Source organism: Miniopterus natalensis, chromosome 17, assembly GCF_054644295.1.
Source record: "Miniopterus natalensis isolate mMinNat1 chromosome 17, mMinNat1.hap1, whole genome shotgun sequence".
Classification (NCBI taxonomy): domain Eukaryota; kingdom Metazoa; phylum Chordata; class Mammalia; order Chiroptera; family Miniopteridae; genus Miniopterus; species Miniopterus natalensis.
In genome coordinates, this window is record NC_142097.1 from 42330185 (window position 1) to 42345813 (window position 15629).

The following is a 15629-nucleotide window of genomic DNA, read 5'->3' on the forward strand; positions in this document are numbered from 1 at the left end:
ATCTGTATCTTTCCTGCTCTAATATTCTGTTTATTGGTTCTATAGCCTTGATCTTTCCCCATACATATGAATTTAAAGAGAATAGTGACCTGCATATATTTAAGACTGTAAGAAATACATGTCAACATTTCCTACCCTTCAACATCCTCAAATATGGAACCGCCTATTTTTTAGGTCAGGGAGTATTTACTCATCAAAGTGAAAGCTAGAAGGGTTAAGTGACTTATCAGCAGTTAACTAAAACAGAACTTTTTCCCAGCTGCACTTACTAAGGCACTCTGCCTCAGGTAGTGGTTACAGAAAGGGATGCTTAAGAGTAAATCCACACATTATGACCTTTTTTTCTAGTAAAGTTGCACATTTGGAACTACCTAAGCTTTTTAAACCAAGGGGAGGCTGAAACATCCCTTGCTAGTCATTCATATAAATTTGTTACTGTTTTGCATTAGTATGCAAGAAATAAAAAGTAGCTCTATTTCTTCCTTGAAATGTTACTTCTAGCAGGCCTACTGATGTCATGTTTTTCCCCTAAACTTCAATTTTCTTATTTAATATTCCTCAGAATAAAGAAAACAGCTCATTTTAAACAAGAAGTTTATTTAAACAACAAGACGCTTGACTTGAAGGGAAAACTATCTAGGATTCATTTTTTTAGAGTAATTTACCCCTACTTAAAGACAGATTGCCCTACATGTAACAGCTACGTACAAAAAAGTTATAAAATTGTCCTTGGTTTTACAATGATAAATGAAAAACATTAAAATTCTCCAATCAAACAAGGTATGCAAGGATTTTTATGTTGTTCTTTTTTGTTAAACAGTGAGAGCAAAATAACTTACTGGAATATAAAGGTAAGAGCTGAATGAGCATGCCACTAATGGAGAAAGGGGGTATTTTCACAGAACCAGTATTTTCCCCATCCCATCTCCATTTGATGTCGATCAAAACATACCATTGGCCATTTAGTTAAAAAAAAAAATGCAAATGCTTGTGCACATACATCAGTTACTTTATGTACAATAAAGGAACGGGGAAGGGGAAAATGAAAGAATAGAGAAAACTATACTGTAGTAGTCAGATGTGTTGAAACCAAATTGCAGTTTTCTAATTAAGAATGTTTTCTTGGTCTGAAGGAGCGGAGTTCTGGAGTAAAGGGGCAGGTTCCCTTTCAGTAGACACCTCCTGTCTGCTGCTGGAACACGTCAATTGTATCTTCATCCTCCATTTCCAACTACATAATGGAGAAAAACAAGTTAAAAGCCACTGATCACTCAGCTCTTGAAACTTGTAACTATCAGACCTAATATCCTGAAAAAATGCACAAGTTTCACCCAATTCATGTTGACTATTTTAGACATCCTGGAGACTATTAGCATCAGCCTTAGGCTTAAGTAATTTTTCACTTGGTCTCCTTTTTTAATGAAGATTATAGAAAACTTAGTTTTTAAGTTAAAAGCTTAATATGTCTGAGTTAAATCATTTCCTTTGATTACTGGAAATGAGTGATGCATATAAAGGATCTCACTACTATGTTGTTTAGATGAGCAAAAGACTGGAAATAACCCAAGTTATCAATAGAAACCCAAAGAAATAAGATATATTCGTAATGAAATACCACATAGCTGTTATTAAAGAATAAGCAGATTTATAATACGTGCAGAAGTAGAAACATCCCTAGAATACTAATATTAGGCTAAAAACAAAATTTAAAAACTAGGCAACATTTGTGTTTTCATTTTTTTAAATTTTTGAATCCTCACCTGAGGATATTTTTCCCCATTGGGTTTCAGAGAGAAGGGGGTGGGGGGGTGGACATTGATGTGAGAGACACACATTGACTAGTTGCCTCCTGCACGCTCCCTGACCAGGGGGCGAGCCTGCAACCGAGGTATGTGCCCTTGGCCGAAATCGAACCCAGGACCCTTCAGTCCGTAGGCCGACACTCTAATCACTGAGCCAAACCGGCTAGGCAGCATTTGTGTTTTTAAGTGTGTGTGTGTCTATAACATGAATATACCCTTACCTATGCACAAAACAGTGGTTACCTCTATGCAGTAAGGGGAAGGAATGGGCAAGAAGAAACTTGTGTTTGTTTTTTAAAGAAAAAAACAAATTTAAATTTTAAAATGCTATTCACAAATTAAGGTTGCAAGGTTCACCACTTATACATTGTATACAAAACCACCATGTTGATAGTAGAAACTATCAACTACATATGGCAATGTTGTACAGTATATAAGCTTTGTAAAGTTTATTATTGCTGACAATTACCCTTGAAATTTTCTTTCTAAAAACTAAGAATTTTGAAGATAAAACAACTTTGGGCAACTAAAGACAAGAAAGGGAACTGTTTCGCCCGGCCGGCATGGCTCAGCGGTTGAGCATCGACCTATGATCCAAGAGATCGAGGTTCAATTCCAGGTCAGGGCACATGCCCGGGTTGTGGGCTCTATCCCCAGTAGGGGATCTGATTAATGACTGTCATCATTGATGTTTCTATCTCTCTCTCTCCCTTCCTCTCTCTGAAGTCAATAGATATTATTTAAAAAAGAAAGGGAACTGTTTCTAACAAAGTTCAAATATACTCAAAGTAGAGGTAAGGCATTGAAATATTAATAACTGAGTCTCAATTCCCTCTTTTGTAAAAAAGAATACCATTCGATCATGAGAATTAAATGAGTCAAAGAAAGTATTTAACAGAATGATACACACATAATTATACAGCTACTAAAATTGGCTGATAAGATTTTCTAATTTACTACAGTTCTTCTATTTAACACGGGGGAAACAATTCTAAAACAAATCAATTTCATTCTAAAACGAATTCAATTCTAAAATCATTTGAAGATTTTATAATGCAAGTCTGAACAAATCCTCCTCAAGGTTTAGTATTTGCAGCTAGCATGGTAGACAAGCCTCAGAACTATTTTTTGGTGGTGGGTGAGGGCTGCGCAACAGAAAATTCATTCTAATCATCGGAGTTTAGCATAATGGATTATTTTTTTAAAACCATCAAAACAGGTCTTTAGCTTATCTACTGAAATAAAACTAATGGAATGTTAAATTTTTATAGTGAAACTTTAAATGCCTTCAAAGGATAAAAGAGCTTTCTCTTTCATCAAAAGAAATCAGCTCCTCCTTGTGGTTATGGACTATAATTGCTTCTTAGAGACTTATGAAGGGAACTTCTTCAAAATATTGTTCCCTCAAGTATAATTCATAGATATTTCAAATTTTTGAAGACAAAACCAGTCTTGATGTGCTGCTTCACTCATACCATATTTATCACTTCTTGGTTTTTATGGGGTGATAAAAAATTTCAAAAATACAAAGGTTCTAATTTAAATTTCCAAACTGGAATCCTTAATTGGAACTGGAAAAGGTAAAAACAAAGAGCTTCTGCCATAGAAGACATCCCAGCAGATCTCTTACAATGTGACAGAACCACCACCTCACTTCCGTGATGGGTAAAGAGATAAAGGATTCAGAAGGTCTGGAAAGCCACCCATTGTCAAGAGCCCTCCCTCTCAAACGAAGCTATCAAGAGACTTGCTGAGATTTCAGCATGAGTTAAAATGGTCAGGATCAAAAGCCAACTAGTTCACAGAACCCAGGTATGATCAAGAGCTGCAGCAACCAAAACAAGGGATACATTCTGAAGAAACAGACAATAAGAAAAAAATGGGTTGTTAACTAAATGACCTATTAGTTTTACTAAGTGATAACCAGATATTTTACAACCATTTCCTCAATCTAGTCCTTTTTTTCTTCTTTCTGTTCCCCTTTGATCATATTTTACACAGCTTTGAATTATGGTAAAGAACTATATCTCAACATCTAAAAATTCACAAATAAACAAAGCTGTTAAGAAAATTACAAAGAAACATTGATTTTTCTAGTTAGCACAAAGAGATTTTTACCTGTGCAGGTGTGTCTGTTTCATTGATTGGCTGCCCGTCAAATCGGAATCTGATCTGCCTCATTGACAAACCCTGGACAAGAGAGTTTGAAAGCATAAGAATGCAAAGAAGCAGTAAGAAATAAAACTCTATGCATATTTAGCCATGAATGTATTAAGAGAGACTTAAATAAATGATCATCACTATGCCACCAACCTTTCTATGTGGGTAAAAAGATTTGGGGTGATTTTCACTTTCTTTAAACTACGTTTGATTTTCTTTGGGAAAAATGTTTTTAAAAAGGTCTTCTTAAAAAAAACCTGTATTGCTTTTGAGACCATAGCTACTCCAAGCTTTAATAGATCATACATTGAGTCAAACAGTGCATTTAAATGAGTAAGATACTGCAAGGAAATTTGAAGTAACAGATGCACACAGCAAACAATATTTCTCAACACATTAGAGATCAAGCACTACCTTCCTGACACAGGGGTGAAGAAAAGAGCAAAGCACTGAAGCTGTTGGTAACTGCAGCCAAATGAAGAACAAGATAGAAAAATAAAGTATCTTTGGAGATATGTTATAAATATATTAACTTAAAAGGCAGCTTTCTAGAAAGCATCTTACAAAAAGTGACTCCTATATCATGCTCAAATTACACATTATAATTGTTACACAAACTCCATACTTCAATTCTCACCGGAGAATATGTTTTTATTGATTCTTGTTTTATTTAGAAAAAGAGGAAGAATAAGAGAGGGAAACATCAGCTGCCTCCTGCACGCACCCCAACTGGGGATGGAACCTACGACATTTTGGCATACAGGACGCTCCAACCTACTAAGCCACCGTGGCCAGGGCTCAATGAATATTTAAGAGAAAATTTAACTGAGTTCCTAGGAATAAAAATATTCAAAATGAACAAATACTTGTATAACACCTATATTCTCTTAACAAGGATTTGCTGAATCTGTCTTTAAAACTAACTGTAACATGATCATATAACTTTTCCTTAAAACTCTAACCTTCAACACATGCCCCGTCTTGAGGAATACATGCAATCCTCCATCAGGTAGATAACATCCACAACCTTATCCTCGTGGCTTTCAATTTTAATTAGTGATTACACAAAACCACCAAGAATTCAATGCTGAGCATTAATTACCATTATATATTTTAAAACATTCCATTGAAGACTTCTTGCTTCAACAAAATACTAAGAACCTTCTATATGCTGGATTATTCCTGCACTACATCCAGTGGTAACGTCATAAGGACAATGGTGCGGCCATTCAAAATAAGTGGTAATGGTAGTGGTGGGGATGCAGGGTCAGTACATAAGCAAAATGTATTCCTTTATTATTATTTAATCTTCACCCAAGGATATTTTATTGATTTTAGAGAAACATTTGTAGGCGCCCCAACAAGGGATCAAACCCAAAACCTTCTGGTGTATGGGAAGACACTTCAATCAACTGAGCCACCCAGCCAGGGCTGTATTCCTTTATTGCCGCGTTCATATGCTTCTCTTCATCAATTAATTATTTTGCAAGAGAGCAGAAGTCCAAAATTCAGAAAACTTGCCTTTACGATTCCATAAACCATGTAAACCCAAACAAGGGCTTCACATTAGACCAGTATTTCAGCTCCCCTTCTAAATAAACCTCATCCCTGAGCTTTAGAACTGTGCCCAGAGAGTTGTGTAAGCTTCTCTCTTTGGGTTCTTTTCTCATTTCACAAAAAATGAACTGGACTAAACAAATCTGTGCTCTCTGAAACCACCTGACACTCCATGTAATAATCTGTTAGGGTAAATCCACACTAGAATGGGAAAGGATGCTCTCAATCAGTTAGCTGAAGGCTATGTAGCTGACATAAAGTAGGCAACCTTTCATTCTACATGTGAATGAAACTTATTTATGAACCAACCTCCAGAGATATTAGTTTGAATGTTCTCTATCACTGTACAAGCATTTATTGAACATGTTCAATATCCCAGGTACTGGTCTGGCTCTACAGAAATAGTGAAAAAGGCTCTATGCTCATGGAGCTTGCATTTTAGTGAAGAGACAAATGTAGATGAAGATCTATGAAAAATACCAAACTGAATGAGAGAATTGATTGACAGGAGCAGGAGCTCTTTGAATTAATCAGAGATGTCTACAAGGTAATAACTTAGCAAGAGTGGAATAAAATGGTTGAGGGCTCAGCAATATCCAACAGAAATATGTGAGCCGCATACGTATTTTAAATTTTCTAGTTGCCACATTAAAAAAAATAATCTTAATATTTTAATTCAGTCTATTCAAAACACTACCATTTCAATATGTAATCAACATTTTTAAAGTTGAGATATTTTACTTTTCATACTGAGTTTCAAAACATGCCATAGATATTACACTTTACAGCACATCTCAATTTGGACTAGCCACATTTCTAGTGGTAGTGACATGTGGTTTGTGGCTACTGTATTGGACAGCACAGGTTTAGTTAAAGAACAAAACTTACTGACAGCTTATATGAGTTAGGAAGCATCATCAAGGATGACCCCAAGGTTTTGACCTCACAACTAGATGTTGAATTGTGCTGTTTACTGAGTGGGAACACCAGAAAAAACGATTCCTAGGAGTAAAATGAAGTGTCCCCCTTTTCATGTTTGGTTTGAGTTACCTGTTAGACATCCACTGAAACTCCAGAGATAAGATACCAAATAAGTTCAATACAAAGTAAATATGACCACTCACTTAATCTTGATTGTAAATCCTTGGTCAAGAATTCTCAACTGCCAAAAAACTTTAGCTATGCACATTAGATTGGATAAATATTTTAGTCTTTTGATAGCTTGTACCTACACTTAAAAAGCAGGGAATCAGCCCTATTAGGTGATAATTCAACTCCCTCTTCCTTAGAATGTGAGAAACCATTTGAAACTGAAACAGGGATCTTGTTTCACTCAAAACTCCAATTTAAGAGGAAAATAGAAATGTCTATCCAAACCCTTCCTGAACCATATCTTCAAATTGTATTTGTAAAAAAAAAAAAAAAAAAAATTTTATTTGTATTCCCATAGATATGCAGTGGAAATTTTTTACGTGCTTCTTTTTCCTCTAGCACAAATTAAGTGACCTCAACAAATATATTCAAATATAAGCCTAATAACTAAGAAAATTCAAGAAAAACTATCTTTACACTGGGTAATACACTAAAATTACTTTAACATAGCAGGAAAACTAAAAAATTCTTGAGTGACCCACTAACTTGATCTTATAGGGCACTCTCCCATAGGGACAATCTGGAATATAGAAGATGTGTGCTATGTACTTTGTTTTTCTGGCACACAGTATAATGCCCCAGCACATGGTAGGCATCTGGCAATTATCAGATAAACATACCAGAATCTACCAATGAATGCATAAATAAGTGGAACAACAAATCTATATCTCTCTCCTCCTTCCTCTCTCTAAACATAATTTAAAAAGCTAAAATCTAGTAGTGATTAGAGAAAACTTAAGATACATAGAGCATTTTGCTGAAAATCACCAAATCTAAGCATGAGTTTCTATTTTGTACGTTTGCCTAAATAAAATTCTACAAAATTCGCATTAAAAATTCCCACGTAGCCTTGGCCAGTGTCACTCGGTTAGAGCGTCGGCCGCACCAAAGGGTCACAGGTTCAATTCTGAGTCAAGGTCACATACCTGGGTTGCAGCTTCGCTCCCTGCACCCAGAGCTCATGCTGGAAACCAGTAAATATTTTTGTCTCTCTCCTTACCCGCCCCCCTCCCCTTCCACTCTCTGAAAAGCAATGGAAAAAATATCCTTAGGTGAGGATTTAAAAAAAAAAAAAAAAAATTCTCCTACCTAACCTGAAGAGAAAGATGCCAGTGCAAAAAAAATCTTTAGCACAATTAATAAGTACATATTCACTAATTACTAGGTGGATTTCATCAAAATTCTTCGAGTAAAAGTATACTGAAGCCCTGCCTGGGCAGCTCAGTTGGTTAGAAGCATCGTCCTGATACACCGCGGTTGCAAGCTCGATTCCTGGTCAGGGCACATACAAGAACCAAACAACGAATGCATAAATAAGTGTAACAACAAATTGATGCTTCTCTCTCTATATATATGTATAAAATAAAAAATAAAATTTTTAAAAAGTGTCCTGAAGATACAATCTTTGTAAGGACCTGTAAGAAACTTCACATACGAAGTTAAAGAATCATAAGCACACGTTCTCTTATTAAGTTATAAGTAAGACTTCAAACTCAAAAAGGAATTTATATCCTCAGTTTTTTTCAAATGCCCATATATCTCATGGAGAAAGCCCAACCTTCAACCCAAGCTCAATTTCCCAGCTTCTATAGGTTTAAGCCTTATTCTACTTAGAGCCTGTATTTAAGACAATCTGCAATGTAGGAAAGTTGTTTAAAATAATGATTTTCTCAACTTTTATATATTATATATTCAGGGTTGAACAAGAAAATACTTCAGCCCTGTACTGGTCACTCAGCTGGTTGAAGTGTCATCCTGGCACACCAAGGTTGTGGGTTTGATCCCTGGTCAGTGCACATTCAAGAATCAACCAAAAAAATGCATAAATAAATGGAACAACAAATCGATGCTTCTCTCTCTCCCTTCCCGTCTCTAAAAATGAATAAAAAAAAAAACAAAAAAAAACTTCTGCCAGGTTATTGTTGTACTTATCTAAGTACCAGAGTATTTGTTATACTTGCAAAAGTCCTTTTTTTAAAGTTGCTTTGTATTGTTAGACTCATCACAAAGGGAAGCTTCTTTGTTTTAAATCTTGCTTTTACCTCCCAGCATCTGTTCAATTCTACTTCTTCTACTTGATGCCTATTTACTATTATCAGAGTAAAATGCAAATGTCTTGGGAATATAATAATGTTTATACTTAGCTCAGGTTAAATTTCTTGACCTCAACTATTAGTGTAAAAAGAAATTATTAAAATTTTACATGCTTCAGGAAAATTGCAACTTCCTTAAACTCACATTTAATTGCATTTCCAAACTGGTTAAAATACTCAAAATAGTTCTGACATAACGCAAATTTTAAATGGATAAAAAAAGAGCCTGACAGGAAATTTTACCATGTTCATTCTTATTTTCTTATATCACCTTGGAAACAAACCACGTGTTAAGTATAATTTGATGCATTTGTGGCTAGGACTAGAGCCATACATTAACCAACCCATCCTAAGGGTTTTCATGAAGAATCATCATACCAAGTCTATGATAAAACTGGTATGTCAAGTACATAAGTGCATTTTCACTCTACCAAAGTCAGTCTAGTTTCTATTCTCATGAAAATAAGGTTTGTTTTTTATTTAAATAAGTTTTATTCAGTGAAAGTGCTCACGTCATTTCCTCACCTGTCGTTCACAATAGGCTTTCATTAGTTTACTAAGTGGTGTATGCCTCTTAATCTTAAACTGCACCACAGAACCATCCTGCCCCGCCACCTTCAAATTAATATGATCGTTGTTCTCAGTCTTGACTCCTTCCTGTTGAAAGAAAAATAAAAGTATAATTTGGAAAATGTGAAGAACAAACACCTTTTAAAGCAGCTGTAGCCCAAGTTGCTTCAGAAATCAACAGGTTTCCCATTCTGTATGATAAAAGAGCATACAGCTGTTTTCAGTCACTGAAATAAATCTGAAAAAATGAGAAATTCTGAAGCAACATTAAATAGCTGTCACAGAAACAGAAAAGAAGCCTCATGCAATACTATCAGTGACAACAATAGATTTTTAAAGATGGGTCCCACTCAATTTGCTACAATGCTCTCTTCAATTGTCTAAAGTGGCATATTTTATGTCACTTTCAAAATCTATCTTTTCCCTAAAAAATTTAAAAACGAGTGTCTTTTTCAAAGTGTTTTTAGTACAGTATGCAGGGGAGCAAAATCTAGACCTTGCAATTCAAAACTCATTTACAATTCTCCTGTTAAAGTTACCAAACTCAGCTTTATAACTTAAATCTCAAGCTACATTAACAAAATCGAATTGAGAAATGTCCTGATTCTCTCTGAAGCAGCGGTAATAACTCCGAACCTCCATTAACGTCCGCCTCAATTAGCAGCTTCATTTTGTTTATTTTTAGTTAAGAGCTCTTATTCTCCCCTCCCCTTTGTTGACATGAGTCAAATGCACAGTTCATTCCAAGTCTTCCTTGCAGGTTTCGACCCAATCTGAAGTTCACCCCCATCAATTGTAGAAAGGATTCTGTAGCCCTTAAATTACTTCAGAAGGGAAGGGTGTCACAAACCAAACCAAAAGAAAACTCCCCTGTGCCAGGTAGAAACGTGTGCCCTAGTCCTCACGGGAAAAGCCTCTCTGTGCCTCAAAACCCGCGTTAAAAAGTTAAGCCCCACGAAGTCTCCCTGCTCCTCCATCTGCCCCCAACTTCTCGAAACCACATGGTCTCCGCAGGTTAGGGGTTATCTGACACCAAGGAAAAGCCCCTGCCCATCCCCCCCCCCGGGGGCCCGAGGCCATTAAAGCGGGATATACTCCCCGGGAATCCCCGGCCCCTCACGACGACCCGGCGGGCATCCGGCTTCTAACCCATCGCAGCCCATTGATTCTTCCCGAACCCTCACCGGGCCACTGCGGCCTGGGGCAGGGGTCCCCAAATGCTCGCGGACCTCATTCCCGTGGGGGGAAAGTCCCGGGCCAAGGGAACTCCCCGCCACCGCGGAGGCGGCAACACCCGCCGCAGCTCTGCACCGGGTCCGCGGAGGGTGGGGACACCGCGCGCCCTAACGCCCCTCCCCACGCGCGCCCGCCTGGCCGGGCCCTAGAAGCCCCGCTCGCAGCCGTTGGCCTGCGGGCGTCCGCGACCCGCCCGCCCAACTCGCGCCCGGCGCGCACTCCCTGGCGGCTGGGGGCGGGGGAGGGCCGCGGAGCCTCCTCCAGCGCGGGAGGGAGGAAGAGGGGAGGGAGGAAAATGGCGCGGAACGCCCGGGCCTGAGCCGCGGCCGGCCCGTGAGGGGCCCGGGAAGGCGCGGGGAGCCCGCGGTGGCGCGGGCCGGTCCCCAGCCCGCGCCGTGACCCCGCCGCGAGGCGAGGCGAGGAGGCCGGCGCCGAACTCACCTTGGGCTTTTCGTCGGCCATGGCGAGCGCCGGAGTCTCCTCAGCTGCCGCTTCACAAAAGAGGTACCAGGTCCGCACCAAACGAGCACACAAGCAGCACCAGGAGCGGCAGAAGAAGGAGGCGGCAGCGGTAGAGGAGGGAGAGGGCGCGCGCACGTTGTGCGCTCCCTCCCCCCACCCTGCGTGCGCGAGCACGAGCCACCGGGGTTTCTCATTGGTTGTCGCCTCGCGGGAGCGCGCAACGCTTACATAACCACCCCCACCCCCGCCCCGCGCCGCCCCGGCCTAGGCCCGGCGCCTGCCTGGCCGGCGGGAAGAGGCGCGGACACGCGCACCCGGCCCGCCGCGGGGGCGCGCCTGCTCTGGGCGGGGCTGTATTGTCCTTCTGTGGTGGAGCTTAATCAAAATGGCTTCCAGCTGGTCCTCGTTGAGGGCGAGGAGGCTTGAGGCCTGGACGTGAGAGACACGCCGGGGAAGGCAGGCTGGACGAGGAAGGGGGAGCCCCAGCACGAGGCTCTAGGAAAAAGAAAAAAAAACCCTGTTCATTGGCCCAAATGCAGTTTTCCCCACAGTGAGAGGAACGTCACACTTCCTCTCAGTCAGCCTCTCATCCTTTGAATTTTAAAGCTTCAGCCTCAACCCGCTTCCCACCAAGTTCCTGCAACGGCGCAGGAACTGCTAACGCGTGCTGGTAACCCTATACCTTGGCCGGATGAAGGAAAATGCTCATCCTCCACACTCCTTCCTCATGGCCAGGCTCCCAACCTCCGAGAGGAAACAGAATCCATCCGCGAGAACTACCCAATATCAGGTTTCCAATCCAATCAATCATTTCCTCTTTCCGTCGGGTTAAAATATAGACGTTGGCCCCTCCTGTTTTAGGAACAAATCCTAACATCTGTGCAGTGGATTCCCCCCTCCCCCTCAGGTTTTATTATTTCCTTTGTCCCCGTATTTCCTTCCACTCCAACGTTAAGAATAGAAAAAGACTCAATTCTATTTCCACCATATCTCTCGGTTCTTGGCCAAACATCTTGAAAAAAATGTCCACGCCAGCTGTCTCCACTCCCTCACCTCCCACTCACTCTCAACCCACTGCAGTCTGGTGCTGTCCCCACAGCTCCATGAAAACCGCTCTCTGCAAGGTCACCGCAGACTCTGCAAGATCCAGTACGCCTGCCAGCTCGTCACTCCTCTTGAACTCCTTCCCGGTGACTCTGGGCTGACTCTGGCCTGTCCTTGATCCCTTTGCTTTTTTTTTCTTCCTCAGTCCTTCCCTTAAGTGTTCCTTGGGTTGTGTTCTAGACGCTTTCTCTTATCATTCTCGTCGCTCTCCTGGGATGATTTCGCCCACCTCCATTACCATCTATTTGTTAATGATTCTCAAATCTATATTTGTAGTCCAGATCTTTCTCTGAACTTCCAACCTATAAATTCAACTGACTTCTGAACACCTCCACTTCGATGTCCCAGAGGCACCTCAAACTCAGCAAATCGCAACTAAAATTCCTCATTTCGCCTTCCCTGCCCTGCCCCTCTCCATCACCCTGACTCAGTGAATGGTACACCATTACAACACTGCTCCAAGCTAGAAACCCGGCATCCCTGACTCCCTCTCTTTCACCACCCCCTCATACAACCCACCTCCAAGTCTTGTCTATTCTGCTTTCTAATACCTACCAAATATGTCTCTGTTTCTTCAGCCTCTGTCCAGTCTCTGGGTTAGGCAGCATTTGCTGGGCTTCCAGCTGGCCTCCATGGGAAAGGGGAGGCTTAAAGCCTTGGATGTAAGACAAGCCACAAAAGGCAGATTCCTCGGGGGAGGCAGGGGGAAGCCTAAGTTCAAGTCCGCTCTCCCCAGAGCTACTGCAATAGCCTCCTAACTGGTCTTTTTAAGGTAAGTCCGACTTGTACCTGAATATTTAAGTGAATCAGAATCAACTAGGGTGCTGGTTTAATGCACGTTCTTGGGCAGTGTGACTCTAGGATCCCTCCTTTTTGACAAGCTTTCCTGATGATTCTCACCCCCACCCCCACGATTCTTAAGCACACTAAAGTCTGAGAACCATGAACCATTCTAAAATAAAAACAAAATAAGTCTCTGCCACTTTTTGGTTCAGTGGCAATCCTCTGTCTTACAGGATAAAGTCCAAAATTGTTTGTAAGAGCCTACAAAGCCCTGTAAGAGCTAATCCAACCCTGGCTAGGCAGATCAGTTGGTTAGAGCTTCATTCCCGATACACCAAGGTTTTGGGATCAATCCCTGGTCAGGGCATGTACAGGAATCAACCAATAAATGCATAAACAAATGGAATAGCAAATCGGTCTCTCTCTTCCTCTCTCTCTTTTTCTAGAAACAAAAAACAAAACAAAATTTAAAAAAAACAACAAGGAAAACTAATATAGGTTAACCATTTTAGTTCCTTCTCATCATTTTTTCCTGGAAGCCTCTGCTTCTTCAGTCATAGTCAATTAGTTGGGTTCTGAAATGTACCTGCTCTCTCTCAACTCTAAGCTTTTGTCCATTGTAGGTGCTCAAAGATTCACTGAATGCATGAATAAATGGAAACTATCACTATGCAAAGTTCCTGTGGTAGTCATTGGGCAGACAAAGAAAGGCAGACAAAGTCCCTGACTAAATAACATAATTTGGTGGGGTGGGGGTGGGGTTAGGTAGGAAATACACAAGAAGTGAAAGGGGAAGAGCACCAACTGCCATGTGTCAGGTACTGCATGGGGCTTTACTAATAATATTAGCTCATTTCCTCCTTACACAAACCCTTGTAAGCGAGTATAGTATTTATTTGCTACTAAGGCTCAAAGGAATTAAGTAACTTACCCAGTATCATGCAGCTGCCAGGTAGTGTTGACTGAGCTCCTACTGAATGCCAGGGAATGAACATGCTGGGTGCTGTGCCAGGTACTGTGGAGAAAGAAAAAGAGATGCTATCCTTGCTGTCCAGAATCGTCTTCTGTTGCCATCGCACATCTTCCCAGCCTTGTAGGACTACAGAACCATCAAAGAGGAATATGTCGTGCTAAACTGACCATCATTAATATGTGGGGACTTCCAGGAATCAAAAGCTTGTTTGGTCCTTAGCTTCTGGGTGACAGGTGTGTCCTACAATATCCTCCCTCTCCGAAGTTATGCTAAATTACAAAATTAGCTTCAGGCAATGGAGGAGTTCCTATAAAAAGTAGTTAAGCACATTCAAATGTGTGAGCAAAACATATTCCAATGGAGAACTGGAATTCTGTGAGCTTAGCCTAGGGGATCTACTAAAATTGTATACTGAGAGTCCCTTTCCAATTTCCAGCAAAAAAAAATTGTGAAAATATAGAAATTTCCCAACATTACGTTTCTCCCTCCAGTTTTTAAAAATTGATTTTAGAGGGAGAGAGAAACATCATCGATTTGTTGTTCCACTTATTTATTTTAAATCCTCACCTGAGAACATTTTTATTGATTTTTAGAGAGGAAGGGGGAGAGAAACATCAAGGTGAGAGAGGACATGACTGGTTGCCTTCTGTAAGTGCTCTGACCTGTGATCGAACCCACAACCTAGGTATGTGCCCTGACTGGGAATCAAACCCGCAACCTTTCAATGTACAGGACAATGCTACAACCAACTGAGCCACACCAGCCAGGGCTATTGTTCCGCTCATTTACGCATTCACTGGTTGCTTCCTGTATTTGCCCTGACCAGAGATTGAACCAGAAACCCTGATCTACCAACTGGTGTTAGAAGTAGAGGGTAAAAATAGGGTGAACCATCCAGAATGAACCCCTCAGGGTCAGATGCCAAAGAAAAACCATCATTCCTAAAAAGTGCAGGAAAACAAGATTCACGGAGTCTGTTTAGAGCTTTAAATCTTTGCCAAAACCCTTGAGAAACACATAACTGAATTTGTAACACAGATGACTAAACTGGTAATTTATGCCATCAAATTTCCTTCAGGTTCTAAGGTTAGTTGAGTGCTTGAGCTCTCTGTGAATACTGCAAGAATACTGAATATTGGGGGGGCGGGGGCGGTAAGAATACTGAATACTGGATCCCTGAATACTTCAGGAAATCTGGAGGCAGAATGGTGATGTAAAAACCTTCCAGTTTTCTCTCCTTGGGTCATGGCAAAGGTGGGACCCAAGACTGTGCCAGCAGTCATAGCCAAGAACCTGGTATAATGCACTATTTCCCTACCATTTATAGTTGGGGTATAAAAGGTAGGGAAATAGTGTTCCATTTTACAATACCACACATTCACTGAATATTAACATACATGTTGCATAAACATACTTACAGTATGGTCCTATAAGTTTTTTGAGGACAGGTATGACCACTTTTTGTCCTCAGAGTCTCAGCAAATAACAAAGTCCTGAGAGTCAGTGTTCAATAAGAGTTCATTGATTTATTGATGCAATAGTAACACAGCATTTGCCATGAGAATACCAAAAATGCCTAAATTAGGGTTTCTGAGTGTCAGTTATACAGCCTCTACATTTGTATGACAATTTCAAATTCTTCTAACCCAATGCTCCAATCTTACTCCTCTGTCCATTACTGGAGTCAAGTATGGCCCAATGACTTGAGACTGTTTGTTTCATAAAATGAATGAAAAC

The 15629-nt window shown here is 40.5% G+C and overlaps 1 protein-coding gene across 1 annotated transcript; it reads right to left on the bottom strand.

The window, feature by feature from the left end:
• Nucleotides 1-771: 771 nt before the first annotated feature.
• SUMO2 (small ubiquitin like modifier 2) lies at nt 772-11175 on the bottom strand. Its single transcript, XM_087826350.1, has 4 exons — nt 11012-11175; nt 9290-9421; nt 3921-3992; nt 772-1231 (listed from the first exon to the last, which is right to left on the bottom strand). The coding sequence occupies exons 1-4, from the start codon at nt 11030-11032 to the stop codon at nt 1169-1171; spliced, it is 288 nt and encodes a 95-aa protein (XP_087682476.1). The 5' UTR covers nt 11033-11175; the 3' UTR covers nt 772-1168.
• Between the last annotated feature and the right edge of the window lie 4454 nt (nt 11176-15629).